At 46.0% G+C, this 25066-nt stretch overlaps 1 protein-coding gene across 1 annotated transcript in view; it reads right to left on the bottom strand.

Moving 5' to 3' along the window:
- Nucleotides 1–25066, bottom strand: part of sema6cb (semaphorin 6Cb) — a 264346-nt gene that overhangs the window by 93699 nt on the left and 145581 nt on the right. Inside the window, exon 4 of the mRNA XM_084336359.1 lies at nt 7861–8051. Coding sequence (XP_084192485.1) covers nt 7861–7993 — 133 coding nt within the window. The 5' untranslated portion in view covers nt 7994–8051. The remainder of the gene's footprint in view (nt 1–7860; nt 8052–25066) is intronic.

Here is a 25066-nt window from a genome sequence, read left to right as displayed (position 1 = left end):
TTGAGAGAGCAGGTGAATATCGGGATCAACCGGGAGGCAGACGCTGTAGTTCGTTAACATGGCTTATAAAGGGCTGCCATATGTTGTAAAATGTTGTACTTAAACCTCTGATAGTGTATTTTATTTTCTCAAGTTTGAGAAAGAACATGACACTGTTGAGCCATTGTGCTATGGAAGGACTGTTGGTGGATTTCCAGTCCAACAATATAATGCGTCTCGCTAAGAGATGTAAATGCGATAATTGTTTTTTGTTTAGAGTTAAGAGCTAGTGTCTCAGTAGGGGTTCCAAAGATTGCTATCCGTGGACATGGCAACGGATCTAAATTAAGTACTGTGGACAAAGTCTCGAAAATACCACTCAATACACGCTATATAAAAAAATTACATTACTCGGTATACATTATGCTCTATAATGCGTGAAGGAAAGGGGGGGGGGTCGTTTATGATTCCTTGATTGTCAGTAACGGCTTTCCTTAGTAAGACATCATACGTTGAGCAGATGGATTGCAATGAAATAAATGGACAATCGAGCTGGAATTAACGTTAGATTACTCTTACCTGTGGCCGATGATTCTGGAGAAAAAAAATTCCAATTATTTGATGTCGATCTGCTACATCCATTTTCCGTTTGTATGACGCAATAAACACCAAAAGTATATTGATTCTTGCGTCTCGAAAGCGATCAAATGCACTCGAGTGTTTGTCTTGATCAACATAACAAGAGGATTTTCCCCGATGCACAGAGCGCCACATCCGGTTTAGAGTAGAGTGCAACTCGCCCAAAATCCACCAGGCGGCGGTATTGATGCGCTGAAATATCAGACAGGGTCCAGCTGGCTCCCGGAGCCTTCCTGGATGAATTAACGATCATAAAGGAAATAACGATCATAAAAACGAGTAAACTCGTTGGCGTTATTAGATTGGCGGGCAATAACGAGTAAACTTGTTTTTGGCGCAGGATGTGTTAAGAGCTGCTCCGCATCACAAGTTGAAATAAGGTCGAATTCCGCCTGTAAATCCAGTCGCTGTTTTAAAAGTTTGGGGGAAGGGTTTGAAGAATAATTCTAGTCTATTTGAAGTATCTTAGATGTGAGCTCTTGGAGCTTAGCTTTGTGTACTTTGTTCACAATGATTTGCCCTCTGAGAAACGCCTTCAATGTTTCCCATAGTAAGGAGGTGGAGTCGTTCTGGTTTATAACAAGAAAAGCATCAAAAGATTTTAAAATAAATTCACAGAACTTTTTATCTGATAGGAGGGGATTCAATCTCCAGAGCCGGGGGGGTTCTGTCTTGAGAGGAGAATCTAATATCTAGGGTCAAAGGGGTGTGGTCTGAGATAACAATACTTAAATAGTCAGGACGAGCTGACACAAGGAAGCCATCTATAAAAAAAATGATCAATTCTAGAATAAGAGTGGTGTACTTGGGAGAAGAAGGAAAATTCTTTGGCCGTAGGATTGTGGAATCTCCAAGGATCTATGAGACCATGTTGTGACATAAAATCTGCAAATGCTTTAGACATTAGTTTGAGAGAGGTTGCGCGGGCTGGAGCGATCCAAAGCAGGGTTAATAGCACAGTTACAATCTCCTCCAAAAATGGGAAGGTGGGAATTTAGAAAAGGGAGATTGCCAAGTAGTGTGTGAACAAAACTGGCGTTGTCGAAATTGGGGGCATACACATTGACCAGTAACATTGGTTTTTGGTACAAAAGGCCCACTATGACAATGTACCGGCCATTTTTATCAGCAATGATCTTGGTGGGGGAGAATTGAAAATGTTTCCCAATAAGAATCGCCACACCTCTGGCCTTTGAATTGAAGTCAGAGTGGAAGACCTGATTAAACTGAGGGCTGTGTAACCTGTGATGATCTTTGTTCCTTAGGTGTGTCTCCTGTAAAAAAACGTGTAAGATTGGATTACCCATACCTTTAATATTCCAAGTCAGAAACCTACTAAGACCTGCCATCACCCATTATCAAAATGTAGTGACAGCAAATATCTAAGACAACAATAAGGTTTTGCAGATCTGACCCCAGCCACATACATACACATTCACCCTACCCCCCCCTAACCCTAGTTCACTAACCATCTCCCCCTGACCTAACCACCGCCCACCCCCCACACCTAAAGTCTCCCTGACCTGGCAGTGAAGACTGCAGTGTATAATTTCCCTAGGAAGTCGTTTGCAAACTAAAAAGCAAACAGCTTGGTGACTAAGCTGAGCTAGTGGAGTCCTGCAGACTGTGTACAGCATTTATTAAAGAGTAATGCGCGCGCACAGGGCTTGAGCAATAACAAGCAGTCATGACTGATATGATAGAAATGTATCCCAAACAGATCCGTTCTCTAATCCTGAAACAAGGTGCTGAATGAAAATCAGGAAACAGCGCAGATAACTGTAGATAAGAATTTAAGTTAGAACTATCAAACCCAATTCAGCCTATAGACTGTGGCATTATGGCCCAAATATGTCTTAAGACCATTATTACCATGAAAACAAAGAATATAGACTAGCTTTAGCAAACGAGCAGAAGAGCAGGGCATTCGTATTGTAGCCAGTGTGAATAACAACATATAAACAATTGAGTTGTAGCAATTCAACAATTGCCACAGGCCATGGCCATCTATTACAAGAATGCGATTAAAGATATTAGGGTATGATTGCATAGACATTTCAAAAGGTTCAGAGTTATTAACAGGTATACAACATGTGATCACCCACTTCCCCCTAGGATACATTTAGTGTCATGAACAATCCGTTATAGACTCAGCAACTCAGGCATTTGTGTCTCTTAGAGAAAATAAAAATAAAATAAAAAGTCAGTTAGTAATTAAATACCTAGGAGGGGAAGGTGTCTATGACATACCCTTCTATAATGTGGATTCATTCAGTCCTTACTTTTATTAATCTTGTTGATGAAAGTTTGAGCTTCTGCGGGTGACATGAATACCTTATCTTCACCGTTGTAGGATATGCGCAGGTGAGCCGGGTGAAGTAGACCATATCTCACACCCTCCATCCCCCGAAGTTGGCGTTTGACGTCATTAAAGGTTGCACGGGCCTGGGCTACCTTGGACGTGTAGTCTGGGAAGACGAGAAAGGGCTTGTCTTTGTAAGTCATCTTGCCGCCTTCTCTTGCCCGTCGCTGGATGTCGATGCAGTCCGTGTGATAATGCAGGCGGGCAATTATAACCCGGGGCTGCTCACCGAGTTTTGGTTTGGGCTGAGAGGACCTGTGGCATCTGTCCAGCAGGGGGGCTTTGTCGAGGTGGAGTGAGTCTTTGAGCAGCGTTGAAATGAGCTGTGCAGAGCAACCCGCTTCTTCGGAAACCCCCACCATCCTGATATTATTTCTGCGCGACTTGGATTCCAAGTCTTCGTGCTTATCTTCCAGTTTGGCCATTTCAGCTTTGATTCTCCTTCTGGAGCGCGACAATGTCATCGGAGCAAGTCGACAGGGCTTGTTTTATCTCTTCCAATGTCCTTTTTAGCGCATCCGATTCCAATTGTGTTGCCGCTCTGTCGGTGGCGAGTTGAGTTTTCACCGCTTGTAATTCGGATTTAATTGTATACAAATCTTCACAGAGCGTTGCTCTAAGTTCTGACTTGAAGATTTTTGCAATATCCTTACGCAGGTCGGCGAGAAGCTCTAGTTTCAAGTCGGCGTGTTCCACAGGTGTTGCTGCGGGGTGGGAGTGGTAGTAATCAGAGCGGGGAGGGGAGTCACCCGAGAGCAGGGATTGTTGACCAGGCATAGGCGATCTTACTTTACCACGTCTGTTCGGCATTGTAAGCCCTTTCCAAGGTTTAACAACTCAGTAAAAAGTTGTTTCAGGTATTTTTAAAGTTGTTTAAGCATAAGCATAACAAGCGCAAATATACTAGTAAAAAAAGTTGAGTCAGCAGGAGCTTCTACACCAGGGGTCAGGAACCTTTTTGACTGGGAGAGCCATAAAAGCCAAATATTTCTAAATATATTTCATTGAGAGCCATATGGTATTTTTAACGTATAATAAATTAAATATGTCTTACTTTTAATGCGACTTCTGGTGCTGCATGGTTTTGCTGATGGCCTTGTAATCTGGTTCATACGTGGTGAGGTTGAGCTTCATGCAGGCGTTGAGGCTTCCATCAGTTAAACGTGAGCGTAGGTTGGTCTTAATGTTCCTCATATGCGAGAATGACTGCCCACATGCATATGTAGAGCCAAACATGGTCAATACGGCGATACTCACGCTGCATTGTGTGGTATGTCACAGGAAGCTCGTTCCAAGTTTTAAGAATCAGCTGGTCTTCAGGTTGAAGATCTTTTATTTCTGTCCACTTGTGTTCCCTCGCCAGCTCTGCTCGCTATATCTTCAGCTACAGATGCTATTAGCTGTATCTTCAAAACTAATTTCTGTTTACTTTAAAATGACACAGTATTTTTAAGAAATGTCACAAGTATTTAAAAAAAAATTAAAAAAAACATTTTTTTTTTTTTTTTTTTTTACTCAAAAATTTCTTGGAGCCATATGCTGTCACCAGAAGAGCCATATATGGCTCGCGAGCCATAGGTTCCCGACCCCTGTTCTACACCAACGTCCTACTCCATGTCTCGCTCAACCGGAAGTCCCCCTAACGTCTTCATCTCTGGTGCTCCACGGTAGCCCGTCAAAAAGTAACCGTCATTAGAATGGTTTGTGTGTATATCTCCACAACAGTCCAAGGCACAGTGAGCAGGAAGCTACAGCTGTATGCAGACATATCTCTGAACCCTGCTCCGTCGCTGCTGAATGGCGAACTTAAATGAGCAAGATGGTGTGAGCAACACAAACAAAGGCCGGCTTATGAACTCTAGGTCAGTGGGTCTCAACTTTTTTAACCAAGGACCCCCACATTTGTACATATTAGGCCACAGACCCCCATAACGTTTTGACTCCGGGACCCCCGTCTTAGAAGATGTTTTGTTGTTGAGATTTGAGTCCAGGAAATTCCCGATTTTTTTTTCGTACACACTATAGGAGTTTCTTTATCCCCCAAATTCAGTCTTACAGACAGGAAGCAAAGCCTGATACCTATTGTAACTGGCAATCATCCAGGCTTGCAAAGACATTAATGTTACAAGAGGTACACAATGGATTTCAGGGGCAAGGAGTTACAAGGAGCCATCAGGCTATGCTTCCCATCTGCCAGACTAAATTGAGGGCTAAAAACTCCTATAGTGTGTAAGAACAAATTTGTGCGCAAGAACATTTCACAAATGAGGCCCCAGGATTCCATAGCTTAGTTGAGATAACGGAGGAGAACGTGCTACGATCATAATAGTCACTCTTATTCTATTACTAGGCTAACTTCTAGGAATGAAACAGTAAAAATAAACTACCGTATTCTACGTTTTTCCTGGGACCCGGAGCCGGTTCCCGAACGTAATCTCGAACCGGCCGGCGCGTTCACACCGAGAATAATTGGTTCGGAACATGAAAAATCGGTGCTCAGTGTTTTCATAGAGGGCCGAACTAAAGCCTCTGTCATGTTCCGTACCAATTATTCCCAGTGTGAACGCGCCGGCCGGTTCGAGATTACGTTCGGGAACCGGCTCCGACACGGAGCCCGGCCGGTGTGAAACCGCTGAGAACCGCTGTTCAGTCTGCTTGGACTCATTGCATCCAGACTGTGAATGTTGTAATATAGATGAGAACTATTTTATTTCACTGCACAATTTTATGCAAATGTATTTCTATTTTATTGCACTGCTCTTATTCTGTCTATTTTGATATTTGATATTTTATAATAATTTCAGATGTTAATGACAGAAATCGATTACAAATTTCCGGGAGGTTTTAATATAAATTCTATGCTAATGTTATGCCTATGTTAATTTTGTGTGTACATCACTGCTGTGAAGCACTTTGGGTAGGGTACCTGTGAATCGATACCGGTACCCAACCTTTTTTCTGTACTTTAGTTTCTAAAAATGTAATCTACCTACATCAGTTGTAAAAAAAATAATAATAATAATCCAAACTTCAAATAATTTATAATTAAAGATTGAATGATCTCTCTCAATTACCGACCTCTATACAGGTGAAAGGACTCATTTTGGCCGGCCTCACAGCCGCAAAAAAATTGATTGCCTCACGTTGGTTTCACCCAGACAAACTCTGCCCGAAGGTATGGTTTCTCACCTACCTTGATGTGATCTATTTGGAGATATCCACGGCACATGTTGTAGGGGTTAAGGAATCTAATATCGCAATTTGGTTGGCTGCAGTGGCAAAGTTAAAAGAACGCATATAAGTTTGGGAATTTGTTTTGTTTAGTTTTTTTTCTTTTTCTTTTACCTAATAATGTAATGCGAGTGTGACTCATGTTGAGGTCCTTGGGTGAGCGGGGGGAGAGAACGAGCGAGTGTCCATGTAGGATGATCACTGTACAGTCTGTATCAGTTATTGTCTTGTCATGTGGTGTTAAGTTATTGTCTTGGGAAGTCTTTTTATGTATTATTATTGTATTGTTTGTGATATATGTTTTGTTTCATGTTGGAAAAAAAAATAAAAATATTTTTTTTAAATTTATTTAGAACAATTTAATAATATATATATATATTAGAGCTGGGCCGTTAACGGCGTTAACGTGCTGCGTTAACGCTATACTAGTATCGCGCGATAATATAATTAACGCATTAATCTTAAAAAAAAAAAAAAAAAAATTTGATTCGGTCGGTACCCTCAAAAGTACCTGATTCGGGTACCCATCCCTAACTTTGGGCTGCAATACAAATAGTTTATTATTATTATTATTATGTCTCTACAACTCAAACAGCCTGAACTGACTATGTTGGGGGACAGTGGCAGCTGGTCTACAGTTTGCTCATCAGTGACAGCCAAGTCATAACAACAAACATGCTCCAAATCTGGCGCTTCAATCAGAAGGAAACCAGCTCCTCGTTACAGTCAGCGGGTTTTGCCTGATAGTCTCTTAACTCAAAGCGGCCTCTCAGCTCTCTCCCTCGTCAGGAAGCAATGAGCTTGGGCTGCGGCTACTTCATGTGAAAAGTGCTGTACTGACGGGCCTGTAGTCTCCCATCCGACCTGAGGGATGCTGCTGCTGAATTAGCAAGCCTCACTAAAAAAAGATGCCAAAAGCAGCTGGAAGCACCATCTTCCACGTGGAGAGCCTGACCCCCCCCCCCCCCTCCCCCCTTGCAGGCGTGGCCCACTACTCTCCCCTTGGGGACAAAGGTCTTATAATTACTCCCTGAGCACTTTCCCTTACTTAAAAGAAGTTTTGGGGGAGCCGTGCGTGGCCACAACCTCTACCCCAGTTGCTGAGGCCCAAGTGCCACACCTTCATGGACATCCTGCCGAGGGTGGGAATGGCCTGACACGCCGTCACCTACTGGAACCTCAGGTGACAAATGGCCCTCATTACACCTGGGATGGAGCTCCACATATAGGACTAATTAATGTGGCTATTTCTGCTAATGGCCACGTTACACTCCTCAAGGCAGATCAATTACAGTGCGCAGGCTGTGGTCTCAGTCACCTATTAAGTCGATTATAGGCCGGCACGTTCACCCATAGGCCGGGCCCTCTCTGCAGACCTCTCCATTCATTGGGTGACACTGATGGGCTACTTGGATGGTCCAGTTGGTATGATGAATGTGTCACTCAAGTCAATAATCTGCCTGGTCAAAGCATTACAGTAGCTTCGAATCTTTGTGCTGTACTCGTTGAGCTGAGTAATACTTAACACAGCCGTTCAACCAGCACTACATTCTCCTGAGAGGAAAATCACAACATGAACTCTCGTTTCACTTTGTCCTCTATAACGCATTAAGGGGTCACCATGGCAACACAATGCAGCTTGAACTCACACTCTCTGCCCACGATGCTGATTGGCTCAAGGTCCTGGGGGAAGGGCGTGGCTCCAGAGGATAGCGGAGGTAAGATGGCAGCGAGGGTGACAGCCAAGACCACCGGCAGGAGGGACCCGGGCACCAGCCTCATGTTGGCAGTGGACCAGGCCTCACTAGAGAAACATGGCTAGCAACAGGAACACCTCCACCTAAGAGGAGAAACACAGCACAGAGGTACAGGTTAGACATGTTGGAATGAAGCCCACACAATCTACAGTTTCTACAATGACTGATGGTCTCGTAAATATAGAGAGTACTATCTTGAGCCCTAACCCTCACTACCAAATCTGCTTCATATACTTTCTAATCATGGTCAAAAAGAACATACAATAAAGATGTTATCAGGTTATGGCTGCAGAGACCTTCTTTGTAAAGGTTGGCAGCTAAGCTCTGATTAGCATGCAACGTCTTATGCCAATGCGGCGATGTCACTGAGTTGGTAGCGGTGATGGGTGTCTGCAGACACATGAGAGTGAGAGAGAGAGGGGGGGGGGGGCAGGCCACAGGCAACCTGGCCGCTGGGACACCTGGCTCATTTAACTACAGCCTCCAGTCTTTCACAGGTGACTTGGCACAATTAAAGCATCAAACCCGCTGAGGAGAACGCCTCAATCTACTCGGTAATGACACCAAGCCCTGGAGGAGGCCACCGCTACAGTACAGAGGTTGACGGCAAGATGGGAAAACACAACTAGACATATATTTAATGATAATGTTTGCATAGAGGATGCGCCAAGAATGGCTCACGTAACAAAAGTTCAAAGGTACGTTTGAGTAGAGGTTTGATGGAGAATTATTCATTGCCACGGTAGTTTAAGCACCAGGCTGTAATACTCTAGAAAATGCAAATGTTCACATCTGCTTGATGTCCTAGGGAGGAGACAGCGACAGATGGATGGCACAGGGATTTGTTAAAGCAAACTTCAAAATGCGCTGACCTTGTGCTCCACTTCAACTTAGAAAGGGCAGCATGTCCTCGATGGGTTTCTTTGCAACTTTATGTAGAATGTGGCTTGGCAATGAGACTTAGAGCTGCCTGGTTTTTAAATGGGATCAGAAAACAAAGTCAAAAGAGTTGTGAAACACCATCAATACTGACAACAGTGCATCTCCTTTAAATTCAGGGGAGATGGTTGCATTTAATGAGGTCAAGCAATAAACATAATGCCATAAATTGAAGGGAGTGGGTGGGTGTCTGCTCGTGCAAATGATAGCTGATGGACTCGACTCATATGCCAATTTGTCTTTTTTTGGATACAAAGGATGACGGCACCTTGAACAAACATATAGGTCATGGTGGCTTCCTGCGAAAAAAACAGACCATTTTAGTAATTTAGCTGACGCTTTTATCCAAGGCGACTTAATTGTGTACAACAAGTCAGCAGGAGGGGTACACCTCTGGCAGTTAATAAGCTCTTAACAGGTGGGGCCCGGCGTGCACGTCACACACGCACGTCTCGGCACTTTGCAAGCATCTACCGGCTTGGGGCTGCATTTTTCACTGATCATATAATATACCGTTCGAACTGTCTATTTGCCACCGTTCGAACGCCACCTCACTCGACCAATTCCGTGCCTCGGTTCTCGAGTTACATGATGATATGTCAGGTGAGCATATTTTTACAGGCCGCGCGTCAAATGACCACGTCGGACTGTATACACTTGAGAACTGACCAATCACCGCTGATGGCAAAAGTTATTGGTCAGCGTTGTAGCCAACGAGTTCTTCCAACGATACCCCATGTGGGGGATGGGGTGCAAATATAGGAAGTAGGTGAAAGTTGACAAGCGAACATGAGTTGCAGAAATGGATTTTGGAACCCTTTTCTTTTTTGGCATTGGTTTACTAAAACCTCTCAAACACTATAAAATGTGGACCAGTACTACATAAGGATATGGAGGCGCAGTGTTTTCCAGCTCATACTTGGCAACCACTAAAGTACACAAGTTCAACTCAAGTTCAAACCTCTGTTACTCCATTTCATTAGCACTAAAAGTGATTATCCTTTTTTGTATTAGTAACTTCAGAATGTTATCTTTCAAAAGAGACCAGGCTCATGCATGTGCTATAAGTATAAAGCTAAGCTTTGCAAAAAAAGTATGCAGTCCTCAAGTTCAAGTAAAAAAAGATTGGCACTTTTCTGCCTGCCTGTTAAGAGGTTAAGGGTAAGGTATTGTTCATCTAGCAGTGGGGAAATTGGTATAGTAGCATAGTACATTGTAGATCTTCTTCTTCTTTCGTGTAACGTCAGAGGTCCAACTCCGTATCTTGTAGCCATGCCCTTAACTCTGGTCCCACATCAAAGAGGCTGGCTTCCGAGGGTGGTTTGTATAGGGGGCAGATGGTCAGGATGTGGTCAACAGTCTGCTCAGCGTCTCCACACTCACATGCAGCGCTGTCTGCCAGGCCCCACTTCTTTAATGATGCTTTAAAGCGACCAACCCCAGATCTTAAACGGTTCAGCAGAACCCATTGCTGGCGTGGTATGTATGTAAAAGTATGCAGTCCTCAAGTTCAAGTAAAAAAAAATTGCCACTTTCTGCCTGCCTGTTAAGAGGTTAAGGGTAAGGTATTGTTCGTCTAGCAGTGGGGAATTTGGTATAGTAGCATTGTTGTGAAGGATCAGATTAAACCGAATATATATATTTATTTATGGATATATATTTAATAGTATTTGTATATCGTTTGATATCCCTTGTATATTCTTTGTACATATACACTGAATATCCCTTTAGTCTACTACAGCCCATAATAGTTCATTCTCTCATTGGACAAGAACCTGGCGCCAGCAGACAGGCCCCTTGAGTCAAGTTCAATAGTGCCGACGAACATGTCCCAACTAGCCCCGGTTCCGCGTAGGAATACGGCTACCGAAATACGAATGGTACTATTTGTTCACCGTGCATATAAATAGGGCGCAAGTAAAGTAGAACTTTCTTTTAGTCCATTAGTCCTTTACCCTCCAACCTAGTAACAGACGTGAAGCCTCACCCACGACCCACGTGTGGTGCAGTATGGCCTATTTTGGCCCCAGAATAGGCATTGAGACCTCGTGTAAATTCATAGCTGAATTGTCATAGTTTGGCACTGTACCGTCGAGTGGGACGTATTTCTATTAAGTTAATAATAGTCTATTATGTATGGTGCATCGTTCGGTTAAAGTTCTAAAGTGAGCAGCACCCCCATCGTTTCCTCGCGTTATCTAGAGTCTTAACCAGGCTGGGCAGACCACGCGTGGTGCTTTCATCCGAGGAGTTCTGGGCGAGGACGAGTGGACCTGCACATTGGATTACCTACCCGGACGACTGCTGAGCCTATACGGCATGGAATATCTATTTGCTTTGGGTGCTTTGATTTGTGGAGCGGATAACAGCCAACGCCAGTGAGTGTTGGAATTACCCCCGAGAGGAGCCCAGGTGAGACGGCGCTCAACCCAGACCGAGGCCGCCTCGCTTCTCCTTCGTTGTGGACCTACAGCTACCGTCTACAAGAGGGCCCAAGTGTATTCATCTGTGGATCAAGATCCTGCGGGCACCGTTTTCTGTACCTGAATTCTCCCCAGGAATCGTTGGCCAGATGGGATGCAGCTGACGGCTCTCCAAACCCCCCCCCCCTTACTGACTTACAACCAGCAGGACCCCTTTAGTATCCCGCTATAATCCTTAAGTACCATCGCTATAGTTTCCCTAAAGAACCAGGTTGTATACTTGCTTCCTGCGTAACCAGAGATTGGACATTCAGTGTTGATTTGCCTACGAATACTCATTTGCCTTACAAGTGCATTCAAATCATAAATGTAATTAAGTGAATGTTGTATATACCTTTTGCTATATTAAACCTTCGACTGTTATATTTGTGTGGACCTGGTTTCATATGTGGGAAAGTGTTCATCATACTTAGATATCGTGTACTGGATGGCCAGAAGTTAAAGTACATCAAGCGGTAGTGGTTTAATGATACCATACTTATCAATACAGTCAGAGAATTGTACCCCTCAGTTACAATTGGTCCTTCGAGCCGGAGGGTAACTAGTGTAATATTAATATAGTGTTATTAATATTGAAATGGCCTATGATGAACACTCCACGAAACGGTCCTCCTAACGTAGAACGCCCGCGGCGCAGACGACAGACACCTCAGTACTTAGAGGATTACGCTGTCAGTCAACTACCTAGCCTTCTACAGACGGTAAACGTGGTAAAAGTAGAAAGTAAAATTATGTCTGACCTTAACGACCAGGTTACCCCGACCACAGAGGCCCTAGTGGGTTCTAATGTAACTGACCAAGCTCACGGTGGGGACCAGGAGGGAACAGACATGCCTTTACCCCCCGCCAATACCGAAGAAGTAGTCCCCGACCAGCTCCGGGAGGAAGACAACCCTCCAGAGGTGGAACCCTGCACGGAACAAGATGAGGAGAGCGCCGAGGAGATAGAGCTCCAGTACTCCCCAACGAGGACAGCCAGGAGCGGCTCACCTCTACAAGCGTCTTCCCCCAGCGAGGCGGAGAGGATGCTGTCACAGGCGTTCCTCGTCAGCCTGACAGCCTCTACCGAACGCGATCGACTCCAGGGTGAACGCGATCGACTTCAGGGTGAACGCGATCGACTCCAAACACAGCAGCGGAGCGAAGAAGAGCACATACGCCTGGAGATGAGACGCCTTCAGACGGAAGAGAATATGGCAAGAGACCGGTCCGACACCCAGCGCGCCGCTGACGGTGCCCAAAGAGAAGCAGAGCGCGACATCGCTCTCATCCAGCGCGAAGCCGAGCGCGACAGACTACAAGCCGAGCGCGACAGACTACAAGCGCAGCTAATGGAGCAGCTGATCACCAGGGCAACACCCTCTCCCTCCGCCAGGGGTTCAAGGGCCTCGTCGAGACAACAGTCAAGGGCAGCATCCCCTAACCGACCAAGCGACCCTGAACTTGACCACCAGAGAGAGCCTATACCCCCCGCAGACCCCCTTCCCCGACCGGTCCAAGCGAGACCCAGCTACAAGGAAGGAGCAGCATACACTGCGGAGAGGCTAAATAAACGACTACAGGATCTAGAGGACCTGACAGAAGAAGAAGAGGGAGAGGAGGAGAACCAAGCCCGACGACAGCACAGTACTCCACCGGACCAGGAGGTCCAGTACAGCCCAGGCTATACCCCCGCGGCGCTGCGCTACAGACCCCCGACTCTATTCACGGGTGAGCATGACGCACGACCAGCCCCGAGGAACAGCACCTGGACCAGCGGGCCATGGTACCCTGCCGGTACCAGCCCACAGAGAGGCGCAAGAGGAGACTCGCCTAGGAGGCCTCTCTCCCAACGCTCACCGATGTGCCAGCCATCCACGGCGTCATACATTGGCACACCGACGTTTCCAGACTTCACCCATGAGAATCGAGCACAGTACACGGAGCTCCGGATGTGTTTAGAGACAATGATGGTGGATGTCGTTGACGAACGCCACAAGTATGCAATATTACTGAAGCACCTGAAAGTACCCCGAGCGCACAATATAGCGCTAGCCTATGCCACCTCTACGACCGCATACACCGCGGCTATAGCAGCGCTGGACCAGAGATATGGACGTATATGGGATTACGTAATCCAAGAGATAAGGCATATTGACCGCCTACCCCCAGCAACAGACAATTGCTCACTAGACGACCTGTCTATAAAAGTGCAGTCCCTGGTAGGGATGCTGGGAGCGCAACGAGAAAAGGGTATGCACGAGCTATACGCCAACTCTAACGTCGAGAGGATTTTAGAGAAGCTGCCGCCCGCCAGACAAGAGCGCTTTAGGCGGCAAAGAGACCACCGTGATCCTAACGGTCCCGAACCATCCCTCCTCGATTTAGCCGACTTCCTGACGAGAGAAGTCAGCAGCCTACGCTTGGATACATTCGTGCGGAGCACACCAAGCTCCAGAGAGGGACCTAGGAGAGTAAACGATGGAAGATCAGTGACTGTCATGCACCAATCAGAATCAGTACCGAGCAGTAAGAACCACAGTACCCCCTCGAGAAAAGAGAAGTGGAAGATGGTGTGCCCGTACTGCGAGAAGGAACACTGGCTGTCACAATGTGACCTGTTCAAGAAGATGAATGCAGAAGAAGTGAGTCAATGGATAAAGTCCAACAGGCGCTGTTACCGATGTGCGCGCAGTCACATGGCAGCCGAGTGCCGCCTAAAGAAGAGGTGCAGTCGGTGTGACGGAGCCCACCTAGATGTCCTACACGACAGTAACAGAAGAAAGCCTGCACCTGCACCATCGAGCAGCACAAAGGCAAGTGTCATGTACATTGACCCCGCCAGCAGCAGCGGCGCCCAGGTGCTCTTAAAGGTAGTCCGTGTAACATTGAGCCACCAAGATAAAGTCATGGACACTTACGCCGTCCTTGATGACGGGTCAGAGAAGACCCTTCTCCTCGCATCCGCTGCGGCCCAGCTGGGACTGCGGGGGAGCGAGAACCAGATGACGATTCGGACAATAAGAAGAGATTTAAAGACGATAAAAGGCGAGAATGTCTCCTTCACTATCGCAGCAAGCGGGCAGCCAGAGAGACGGTATAGGATTACAAATGCTTTCACCAGCCAAGAAATAGGACTATCACAGTACACCTACCCCATCGCCAAGCTGATGGATAAATATGTGCACCTGCGTCAACTACCTATCCCGCTCATAGACGGCGCCACCCCGACCCTGCTGATAGGCTCCGACCATGCAGACCTCATAGTCCCGATAGACCGGGTCCATACAGGACCCAGAGGCTGTCCTGCAGCAGTCGAGACCCGCCTAGGATGGACACTACAAGGCCCCCTCGCTAAATCTCTCAACCGAACAGCAGCCACTAGCTGCCTCCACTCCAGAGTGACAGAAGAAGACACCACTCTCCTGCAGCATGTCGAGAGGCTATGGACACTAGAGACAATGCCCTTTAAGAACGAAAAGAAAGACATTCGTTCTAAAGAAGACATTTACGCCATAAACCTCCTCGAGCAAGGGACAAAGAGAGTCACAGTCGGCGGAGTGATGAGATACGCAACTCCACTCCTGAGGCGAGAGGGAATGCCCACCTTTCACGCCACGAAAGAAGCTACGGAGCGGTATCTATTGAACACAGAGCGGCGCCTAGCCAAAGACCCCGCTCAAGAGAGTGTGTACCGCGCTGAGATTGAGAAGCTAATCACAGCGAGACACGTAATGAAGATTGACATTAAAGAGGCCGATCAGACGACCGAATCATGGTACGTGCCGCACCACAAGGTCCACCACAACGGCAAGGATCGCATTGTGTTTAACTGCAGCTACCAGATCGGATCCCAGAATCTGAATAAAGAGCTCTTGCCCGGCCCCACACTCGGCCCCTCTCTACTAGGCGTGCTACTACGCTTCCGCCAGGACAAGGTGGCTATCAGCGGGGATATCAAAGGGATGTTCCTGCAGGTGAGACTAGTGGAGGAGGATAAGCCCCTACTGCGGTTCCTATGGAGAGAGAGGATCGGAGATGAGCACCCAGCCATCTACCAATGGGAAGTCCTCCCCTTCGGAACCACATGCAGCCCGTGCTGTGCTACATTTGCACTGCAGAAACACGTTGCAGAGGACCCAGCAGCAGATGAAGAGGTCCGACACAGTGTGAAGAACAGTTTCTACGTGGACAACTGTTTACAAAGCGTTTCGACCCAAGAAGAAGCCGAGGCTCTCCTACTCAAGCTACGCGCCTCCCTGATCAAAGGCGGCTTTGATCTCAGGCAGTGGGCCAGCAGCGACCCGCAAGTATTGCGCAGCCTCTCCCCCGCGGACAAGGCAGCCAGTAGTGAGACCTGGATGGCGACCATCCCAGGAGAAGCCCAAGAAATGACACTAGGACTAGTCTGGCGCTTCAAAACAGACTGGCTCCACTATAGACACAAACCCCTGACCACGGAGCAGGGAAGGTCGACGGCGATACCGACCACCAGACGGAGTGTGTACAGAACACTCGCCAGACAATATGACCCGTTGGGATGTATTCTACCTTACACCACCAGGGCAAAGATGATTGTACGAGCACTATGGGACCAGGGCTGGGACGACCCAATACCCGCACACCTTGCCTCCACATGGAGAGAGTGGGAGACGGAACTCCGCTCACTCCCAGGCGTCAACATACGCCGCAGCTACTTCCCACCCACAGTGAGGCCAGAGACATGCAAGATGGATCTACACGTCTTCAGCGACGCCTCAGAAGTAGCCTATGGATCTGTGGCCTACTTGCGTGCCCAAGAGAAGGGAGGAGAGATACACACCGCTTTCATCCTGGCTCGCTCAAGAATAGCCCCACGAAAGCAACAATCTATCCCGCGTCTAGAGCTCTGCGCAGCCCTAGCAGGAGCGCATCTAGCCACGTTAATCCAACGTGAACTCACCATCCCGGTGCAAAGAACAATCTTGTGGTCAGACTCTACGACAGTACTCACATGGATCAAGTCTGATTCATGCAGATACAAGGTCTTCGTGGGAGTCAGAGTCACAGAGATTCAAGAGTTAACAGAAGCAGCGAGCTGGCGGTATGTGGACACCAAACACAACCCAGCCGACGTCATCACCCGGGGAATGTCCCTAGATGACCTCACCCGTCACAACATCTACAGTGACGGACCAGAGTTCCTCAAGCTCCCGGAAGAAGAGTGGCCTACGCCCACCCCACGGGAGGCGAGTAAAGAGGAGGCTGAAAACAAGAAACCTATGTTCTGTGGATTGAGCACAGTCGCCTCCACAGCCCCCAACATAGATGATTGCCTCACCCTACAGAGTGCGCAGATAAAGACATTCCTGTGGCACCACCCAGAGATTCAGCCCACCACTGACATTTCAGCAGCTGACTACGAAGAAGCAGAACTTCTTCTACTACAACGAGCCCAGAGAGACTCGTTCCCCGATGAGCTAGACTGTCTACAGGGAGGAAAGCCCGTCCCATCAGACAGCAGACTGCTCCACCTGGCACCCGAGAGTGACGCCCATAATCTCATCAGAGTGGGTGGTCGTCTGCGGAGAGCCCCCGACCTACCGGATGACGTTAAGTACCCGATAGTCTTGAACAGCCGACACAAGGTCACAGAGCTGATCATAAAGAAATACGACGAGGATGTGCACCACGCAGGAGCAGAGAGAGTCTTCGCGGAGATCAGACGTCGCTATTGGATACTTCAAGGGAGAGAAGCAGTGCGACGCTTCCAGCGAACCTGTCTAGACTGCCGAAAGTGGCGCGCGCAGCCCAGCATACCCCGGATGGCTGACCTACCTCCCTGTCGCCTCCGACTCGGCGACAAGCCCTTTCACTCCACAGGCATGGACTGTTTTGGCCCGTTGTATATAAAGAAAGGAAGAGGAACCGAGAAGCGGTGGGGTATTGTATTCAAATGCATGACCACCAGAGCGATACATATCGAACTCCTTCCAACCATGAGCACAGACTCATTCCTTATGGCCTTCCGAAGATTCACATCGCGGAAAGGAAAACCGTCTACATTGTTGTCTGATCACGGGACAAACTTCAAAGGCGGAGAAAGAGAGCTGAGAGAGAGCTTCCAAGCTATGGGCCCAGAACTTAAGACCCACCTCGCTCCATCCCAGATTGACTTCCAGTTTAATCCCCCGAACGCACCCCACTTCGGTGGAACCTGGGAACGAGAAGTACGTTCTATAAAGACAGCCCTGTACGCCGTGCTTGGGGCCCAGACTGTGGCGGAAGAAGTCCTAATGACAGTCCTCACGGAGATCGAGGGAGTATTGAACTCCAAGCCCCTCGGTTACGTCTCAAGTGATGTAGCAGATGTCGACCCAGTCACCCCCAACACACTCTTGATGGAGCGGCTGGACCCCGCGCTACCCCAGACAATGTACAGGCCTGAAGAAGCGAACGGCCGAAGAATGTGGAGGTACAGTCAAGTACTGGCTGACAAGTTTTGGAATAGCTTCCTACTCCACTATCTACCGTCTCTACAGACCCGCCAGAAGTGGGTAAAAGAGAGAGACAATTTGACAGAAGGAACAGTCGTCATGATTATCGACCAGTCACTACCCAGAGCTATGTGGCCGGCTGGCAGCGTAAGCAAAGTGATCACCGGTGCCGATGGCAAGGTCCGAGCAGCTGAAGTGCTCGTCCAAGGGCGAACTTACACACGACCCGTGGCGAGGCTAATAGAACTGCCAAGACTCCCAGACACTATCGATGACGACCATGACCCCATGACTTTGTGAGTTGACTGACCCTTACAGCGGACCTTGAGTGGTAGACAGTGCGGTTAATCTGTCTCTGCTTAGCTAATTAGGTGGGACTAATTAGGGGGCGGCTGTTGTGAAGGATCAGATTAAACCGAATATATATATTTATTTATGGATATATATTTAATAGTATTTGTATATCGTTTGATATCCCTTGTATATTCTTTGTACATATACACTGAATATCCCTTTAGTCTACTACAGCCCATAATAGTTCATTCTCTCATTGGACAAGAACCTGGCGCCAGCAGACAGGCCCCTTGAGTCAAGTTCAATAGTGCCGACGAACATGTCCCAACTAGCCCCGGTTCCGCGTAGGAATACGGCTACCGAAATACGAATGGTACCATTTGTTCACCGTGCATATAAATAGGGCGCAAGTAAAGTAGAACTTTCTTTTAGTCCATTAGTCCTTTACCCTCCAACCTAGTAACAGACGTGAAGCCTCACCCACGACCCACGTGTGGTGCAGTATGGCCTATTTTGGCCCCAGAATAGGCATTGAGACCTCGTGTAAATTCATAGCTGAATTGTCATAGTTTGGCACTGTACCGTCGAGTGGGACGTATTTCTATTAAGTTAATAATAGTCTATTATGTATGGTGCATCGTTCGGTTAAAGTTCTAAAGTGAGCAGCACCCCCATCGTTTCCTTGCGTTATCTAGAGTCTTAACCAGGCTGGGCAGACCACGCGTGGTGCTTTCATCCGAGGAGTTCTGGGCGAGGACGAGTGGACCTGCACATTGGATTACCTACCCGGACGACTGCTGAGCCTATACGGCATGGAATATCTATTTGCTTTGGGTGCTTTGATTTGTGGAGCGGATAACAGCCAACGCCAGTGAGTGTTGGAATTACCCCCGAGAGGAGCCCAGGTGAGACGGCGCTCAACCCAGACCGAGGCCGCCTCGCTTCTCCTTCGTTGTGGACCTACAGCTACCGTCTACAAGAGGGCCCAAGTGTATTCATCTGTGGATCAAGATCCTGCGGGCACTGTTTTCTGTACCTGAATTCTCCCCAGGAATCGTTGGCCAGATGGGATGCAGCTGACGGCTCTCCAACCCCCCCCCCCCCCCCCTTACTGACTTACAACCAGCAGGACCCCTTTAGTATCCCGCTATAATCCTTAAGTACCATCGCTATAGTTTCCCTAAAGAACCAGGTTGTATACTTGCTTCCTGCGTAACCAGAGATTGGACATTCAGTGTTGATTTGCCTACGAATACTCATTTGCCTTACAAGTGCATTCAAATCATAAATGTAATTAAGTGAATGTTGTATATACCTTTTGCTATATTAAACCTTTGACTGTTATATTTGTGTGGACCTGGTTTCATATGTGGGAAAGTGTTCATCATACTTAGATATCGTGTACTGGATGGCCAGAAGTTAAAGTACATCAAGCGGTAGTGGTTTAATGATACCATACTTATCAATACAGTCAGGGAATTGTACCCCTCAGTTACAAGCATAGTACATTGTAGATAGTAGTTATAGACAAGTAGCATAGTACATAGTTGTCTGGGAGGAGTATAAACGGCTGAGAAATGTTAGCAAGACTATGGTCAGAAATGCCAAATCCAATTATTTTAAGGACTCCTTAGCTTGTGATTTCAAAAATCCCAAACAATTCTGGAATAAGATTAAAACTTCAACTGGTGTATCCAAAAATAATATTATTGACCAGATAAAAGTAAATACTAATATACGAGATCCACAGCTGATTGCACAGTCATTCATCCAGCATTTTTCATCTGTCACTGCTGCATCATCACTCGATCCCATGTCTGATCTCTTCAGTAATAGGCCTCCTGATCATAGCTTCTCTTTTATGAACATTTTACCTTTGGAAGTCTTTGATGCCATCAATAGCCTAAAAGTAAGTGGTGGTCCTGGATTAGATGGTTTAGAACCTAAGTTCCTCAAACTTGCATCCCATATTCTAATGTACCCATTATGTGATCTGTTTAATATGTCACTGTCCACATTAGAAATGCCTGACATATGGAAGTGCTCTCGTATTACCCCGTTGCATAAAGGTGGAGATGCACTTGAAATTAATAATTATAGACCAATCGCAATTATTTGTTCTATTGCCAAAGTGTTTGAGAAATTTATATATAATCAGCTCTCTAAATTTCTTGACAAGTACAATATTTTATCACCTCATCAATCTGGTTTAAGGTCAAAATTCTCAACATCAACAGCTCTATTAAAGCTTACAAACGACATCTTTTCTGCAACTAACGATGGTAAATTAACTGGTGCAATTTTTATCGATCTGAGCAAAGCTTTCGACTTAGTTGACCACCACCTACTTCTAACTCTGTTGACCTATCACGCAATGCATTACTCTGGTTCAATACATACCTTCATAATAGAAAACAATGTGTTGTCATCCAAGGGTTCAAATCGGATACAATGGTCCAAGAACGTGGTGTGCCGCAAGGTTCAACCCTTGGTCCACTTCTTTTTTCAATATTTATAAATAATATACCTTCAGTTTGTTCTGATTGCAGCGTTCATCTTTATGCAGATGATAGTGTTGTATACATCCAAAAATAATGTAGCACAGATTGAATCAGCCTTACAATATGACTTTAAGACACTACAGAAATGGCTTGCTGAAAATAAACTAATACTAAACAAAACCAAATTTAGATTTTTGGTACTCGGAAAAGACTGAAGGCAACCGAATCTAAGGCATGCGTTATCTTATGTGCCGATAATACACCTCTGCATAAAGCTGAACGCATCAAGTATTTGGGAGTATGGCTTGACCCTGAACTCTCATTCAATTTCCATATTACCTCTACTGTTATTAAAATGAATCGCAGCATTGGAGCCCTTTATAGAGCTAGACATTGTTTTTCCTTCACTGTTAGAAAGAGACTTGCACAACAACTTATTTTGCCATTAATGGACTATGCTGATGTTGTCTATCAAGCTGCCTCCAAAACCCATTTATCACCTCTAAATGTAGCTTACAATAGACTATGCAGATTTGTTCTTGACTGTCCGTTCACAACCCACCATTGCACTATGTATCAAACCTTAGACTGGCCTTCTCCTACTTTAAGAAGACGGAGACATTGGCTGCATTGTAAGCCCATATGGGCTGGGCATACATCTGTATCTAAGACACGAAAATAAAAAATATCAAATCAAAATCAAATCATTGGCTGCAATTGATTTTTAAATGTATCCATTCTGACTATCCTGCTTATCTGAAACAGTTGATGGTCCCTTTCTCTTGCACTTATCGTCTAAGACACTCTGTACAGTATTTTTTCACAGTTTCTCCATTTTCAAAAGCAATGGCCAAGAAATCTTTCATGTTCAAAGCCCCTTCGGACTGGAACAATCTTCCGGTGACCATTCGATCCATATCTTCATTTTACCTCTTTAAAAATGCTCTTTGTTCTAATTTTATGGTCAAGTGTACATGCTTCCTTGGTGGGGCTCCTACGCTGGTGAGGGGACGTGGGGCACAGCCGTCCTTTATGCGGGTGCTACGGGGTTAGCTAGTTTGCTCTACTCCTACTTTTAGGCAGGGGGGGCCGATGGGTTGATTTGGGCGCTCGTTGGGCGGGTTGATTGCTCCTCTTCTCCTACCAGTCCTGGAGCTCAATTTATATTACATCCTGTATTATACTCACCCTTTGAATGTTTTGTTGGGCCTTTCTCGCGGCGGCTGCCTGGCGGTGTCATCGCAGGGTAAGCATATTTGTTTGCCCTGCGGTGACAACGTCATGTGACTGCCGTGGAGTGCGCCTCTTATGATGGAGATTGAGACATATCCTCTTATCCTCTTATAATGAGACATATCCTCTTACAATGTGTACTTGTTCTGTTGTGTTTTTGTATGTCCTGTATTTATAAATTTTTTGTTGTTGTTGTTGTTGTTGTTGTTGTTGTTGTGTGTCATGTGTTACATGGGACCCTCTCAAAAAACGAGATACTGTATCTCAATGTGGTTTTCAATGAAGGCACAGAAAATACCAGAACATCTGCCTATCGAGATGTACTTTAAAATGTACATAACCTAAAGTTAAAATATACTTAACTAAATAATCCTAAATGGCAAGTGGCAACTGATCTTAAATGATCTGCATAACTAGCTCTCCTCTCATAAGTGTGCATGGTGATGACTGAGGGCAAACACTGGAGGCACCAGAGAGACAACAGAGATCATGTATTTACAAGGCACAGGCTACTTACCCACTGGAACTATGCCAGCAGGATGAGAGTATGACTCGTGCTCAACAAGACAACCAGCATGTGTACACTACACAAGTAAGACCAGCCATTTGTAGTCCAAACGAACCACAAACCTAGTTGTATATTTCCACAACAAGCCAAGGCGCAGGAGCCATGTTGACATGTTTATCTGCACCGTACTCTGTTCGCTGCTGAAGCCTCACCGCATGGGACGCGTGGAGCTCGCTATGCTATGATGAACTGCACAATGTAATCCAATTGGGCTGAAGCTGTGGTAATGTTATTTAAAATAGCAGAACCCTCTTTGATCTGATGTATACATGGCTGCTCTGGGTTTGGCAGTAGGGTAGTTGATGGAGGAGGTGCTGCTGTAGAGATCTGGCTTCACATCTTATCAAAGGCTTTGTGATGAACCATACCAATCAAATCATGTTGAATAAGAGAATATTTGTGGAGCAATCTGCTCTGTTTACCCTGAGAGAGGGATTCTTGTTTACATTAATGGTAGACTGAAGACTGAAGATGAGCATGAAGCTTCAGGAAGACTCCGGTTTGCTACATGTATATTTAGCTGACTTCATAAGATGTGGATGCTGTCGAGTTATGTGGTATGATTTTAATTGATTGTGTGACATTTGACACTGTTGATCCTAGTTTGCTGTTCAACAAGTTGTCTGCAATATGCATGAGTCCTTTAACAGTGAAATGGTTTGCCTCCCGTTTGTCAGAGATTAGAGGATACAAATTCAAGGTCATCTATCCAAGGAACAACCTGTAACAAGTAGAGTCCCACAAGGGAGCATCTTGGGTCCCCTACTACCCTTAATCTATATACGGATCCAGCTCTTAAAAATCGCACCTCTACTGCAAGGGTGCAGTGTTGTCAGCACCTCGTTAACAGCACTGCCAGCTTAATGGTGCATGATTACCGTAGTAGCAGTGCAGAGCAGAGCTCAGAATCCTAAGAGCTGCATCTGTACATTATATGAAGCCAGCTTGTAGAGCGAATCTGTTTTTATATGCTGATGCTATTTTAGCCTCTAACAAGAAAGAGAACAGGTTGCAGGGCATTCTTAGTGAGGATCTCAACAAGATTAAGAATTGGCTAATAGAGATGTCTCTTAGCCAATCTCTATGTGGCCATAACGGAATGTATATTGTTTGGATCACAGCCTAGGTTGTGCAGGCTGAAATCTATATTATTGACCTCAGTCAGCTACTTAGGTTGCCCTTTAGATGGCAAACTGGGAGGAGAGAGCATTAAAGCTCATGGCCCAGGTGAGTGGGAGAACTAGATCCTTAACTAGAACAGCTCAACTACTTGATGCAGCGAGTCTTAGCCAAGTTTCTGTTGTTTCGATGATGCATTTTGTTCATGCTATGGAGACCTGACCAAAGTACAAAAAACAAGTTAGACTTAGATTAGAATAGATTAGTCAGGATGGTGATAGGGTCTGGCCTTGAGGGACCATGTGGTCAAACAGCGTTTCCAGCAGCTGGGTTGACTAGCTCTGGAGGCTAGATCAGTTCAACTGGTGGTCCATAATATACATAACAGAGGACCAGAGTACTTAAGTTTTGTGGAGCTGTGAATATAATATTGCATAAAAAGCACAGGTGAACAAACATCTTAACACATCAAGGACCACAATAGAAATAAGTCTGACTTTATTGTGCTATCCTTGACTATTTTAAGCTGTGATTAATCGTTTGATTGCCTTATTTATAGTCAAATAAGCGAAAACTTGAAATGTTACAAAGATCACGCACCCTCCTAAAACATGTGAGGGATGTAGTTCCCTTGTGAAATTCAGAGCTCATGATCTCCCTTTATGTAAGCCAACATTAACCCTAATCAATTGTCTTTTCTGCACACACACACAGAGAGAAAGAGAGAAAGAGAAGATAAGAGAGCTGATGAGCAGACAAGCTGTTGATGGGATGTAAGTCACTGCTTATCCATCCCACACTCTTCTCACTGTGCGCTCCGTTTTGGATGAGAGGGCTCAGATCGTTTTGTTTTTAATGAACTGGACTTGTTAAGCCATCTGGGAGATGCTGGCGGTTGGGCCCCTCTTTGGAGGGTGAGGGATTGTGGGCCGTCGGGGCCAGACCATTGATTATCTGACATTCATTTGGATCAGCCGACAGCGCTGGGTCTGTGGTCTGATAAGACGATCTCTTGGAGGGCCTTTCAATGAGTTGTGCCGCGAGGAGACTTTAATGATGAGAAAATCATGCAGTTTTATGGGAGGTGGCACAGACGAGGCCATGGTATCATCCTTTAAAAAGGGATACATTTTAATTCATACATAAACTATCACCAGTAAAAGTTTATGCCTCTGCCTTCCATTTGGCGGGGGACCGCCGTTCCATAAAAGGATACAATTAAAAAGCTAAATGCCAATTTTATCCTCAATCAACTGCTTTGCACTGCAGGTGTTGGCAAAAAATGGAGGTCTCCAGAGCAGACACCTGGTCCATTTTGTGCCAAAACCTGCCGGATGGGCGCATACTACTAAACAGACATGCATTATCCCCAAATGCAGATGCTGCTTCACCTTGATGTTCTGCGACCTCAACAGTGCTGCACTAGGGCTGAAGCTAATCCACTTGTCATTTCCGATAGCCAGAGGATAGTGTATACCTCTCACCTCCTAGCCCTGAGAGATCCCT

Source organism: Notolepis coatsorum (assembly GCF_963971535.1).
Source record: "Notolepis coatsorum genome assembly, chromosome: 19".
Classification (NCBI taxonomy): domain Eukaryota; kingdom Metazoa; phylum Chordata; class Actinopteri; order Aulopiformes; family Paralepididae; genus Notolepis; species Notolepis coatsorum.
This window is presented reverse-complemented; position numbering and strand designations above follow the sequence as displayed.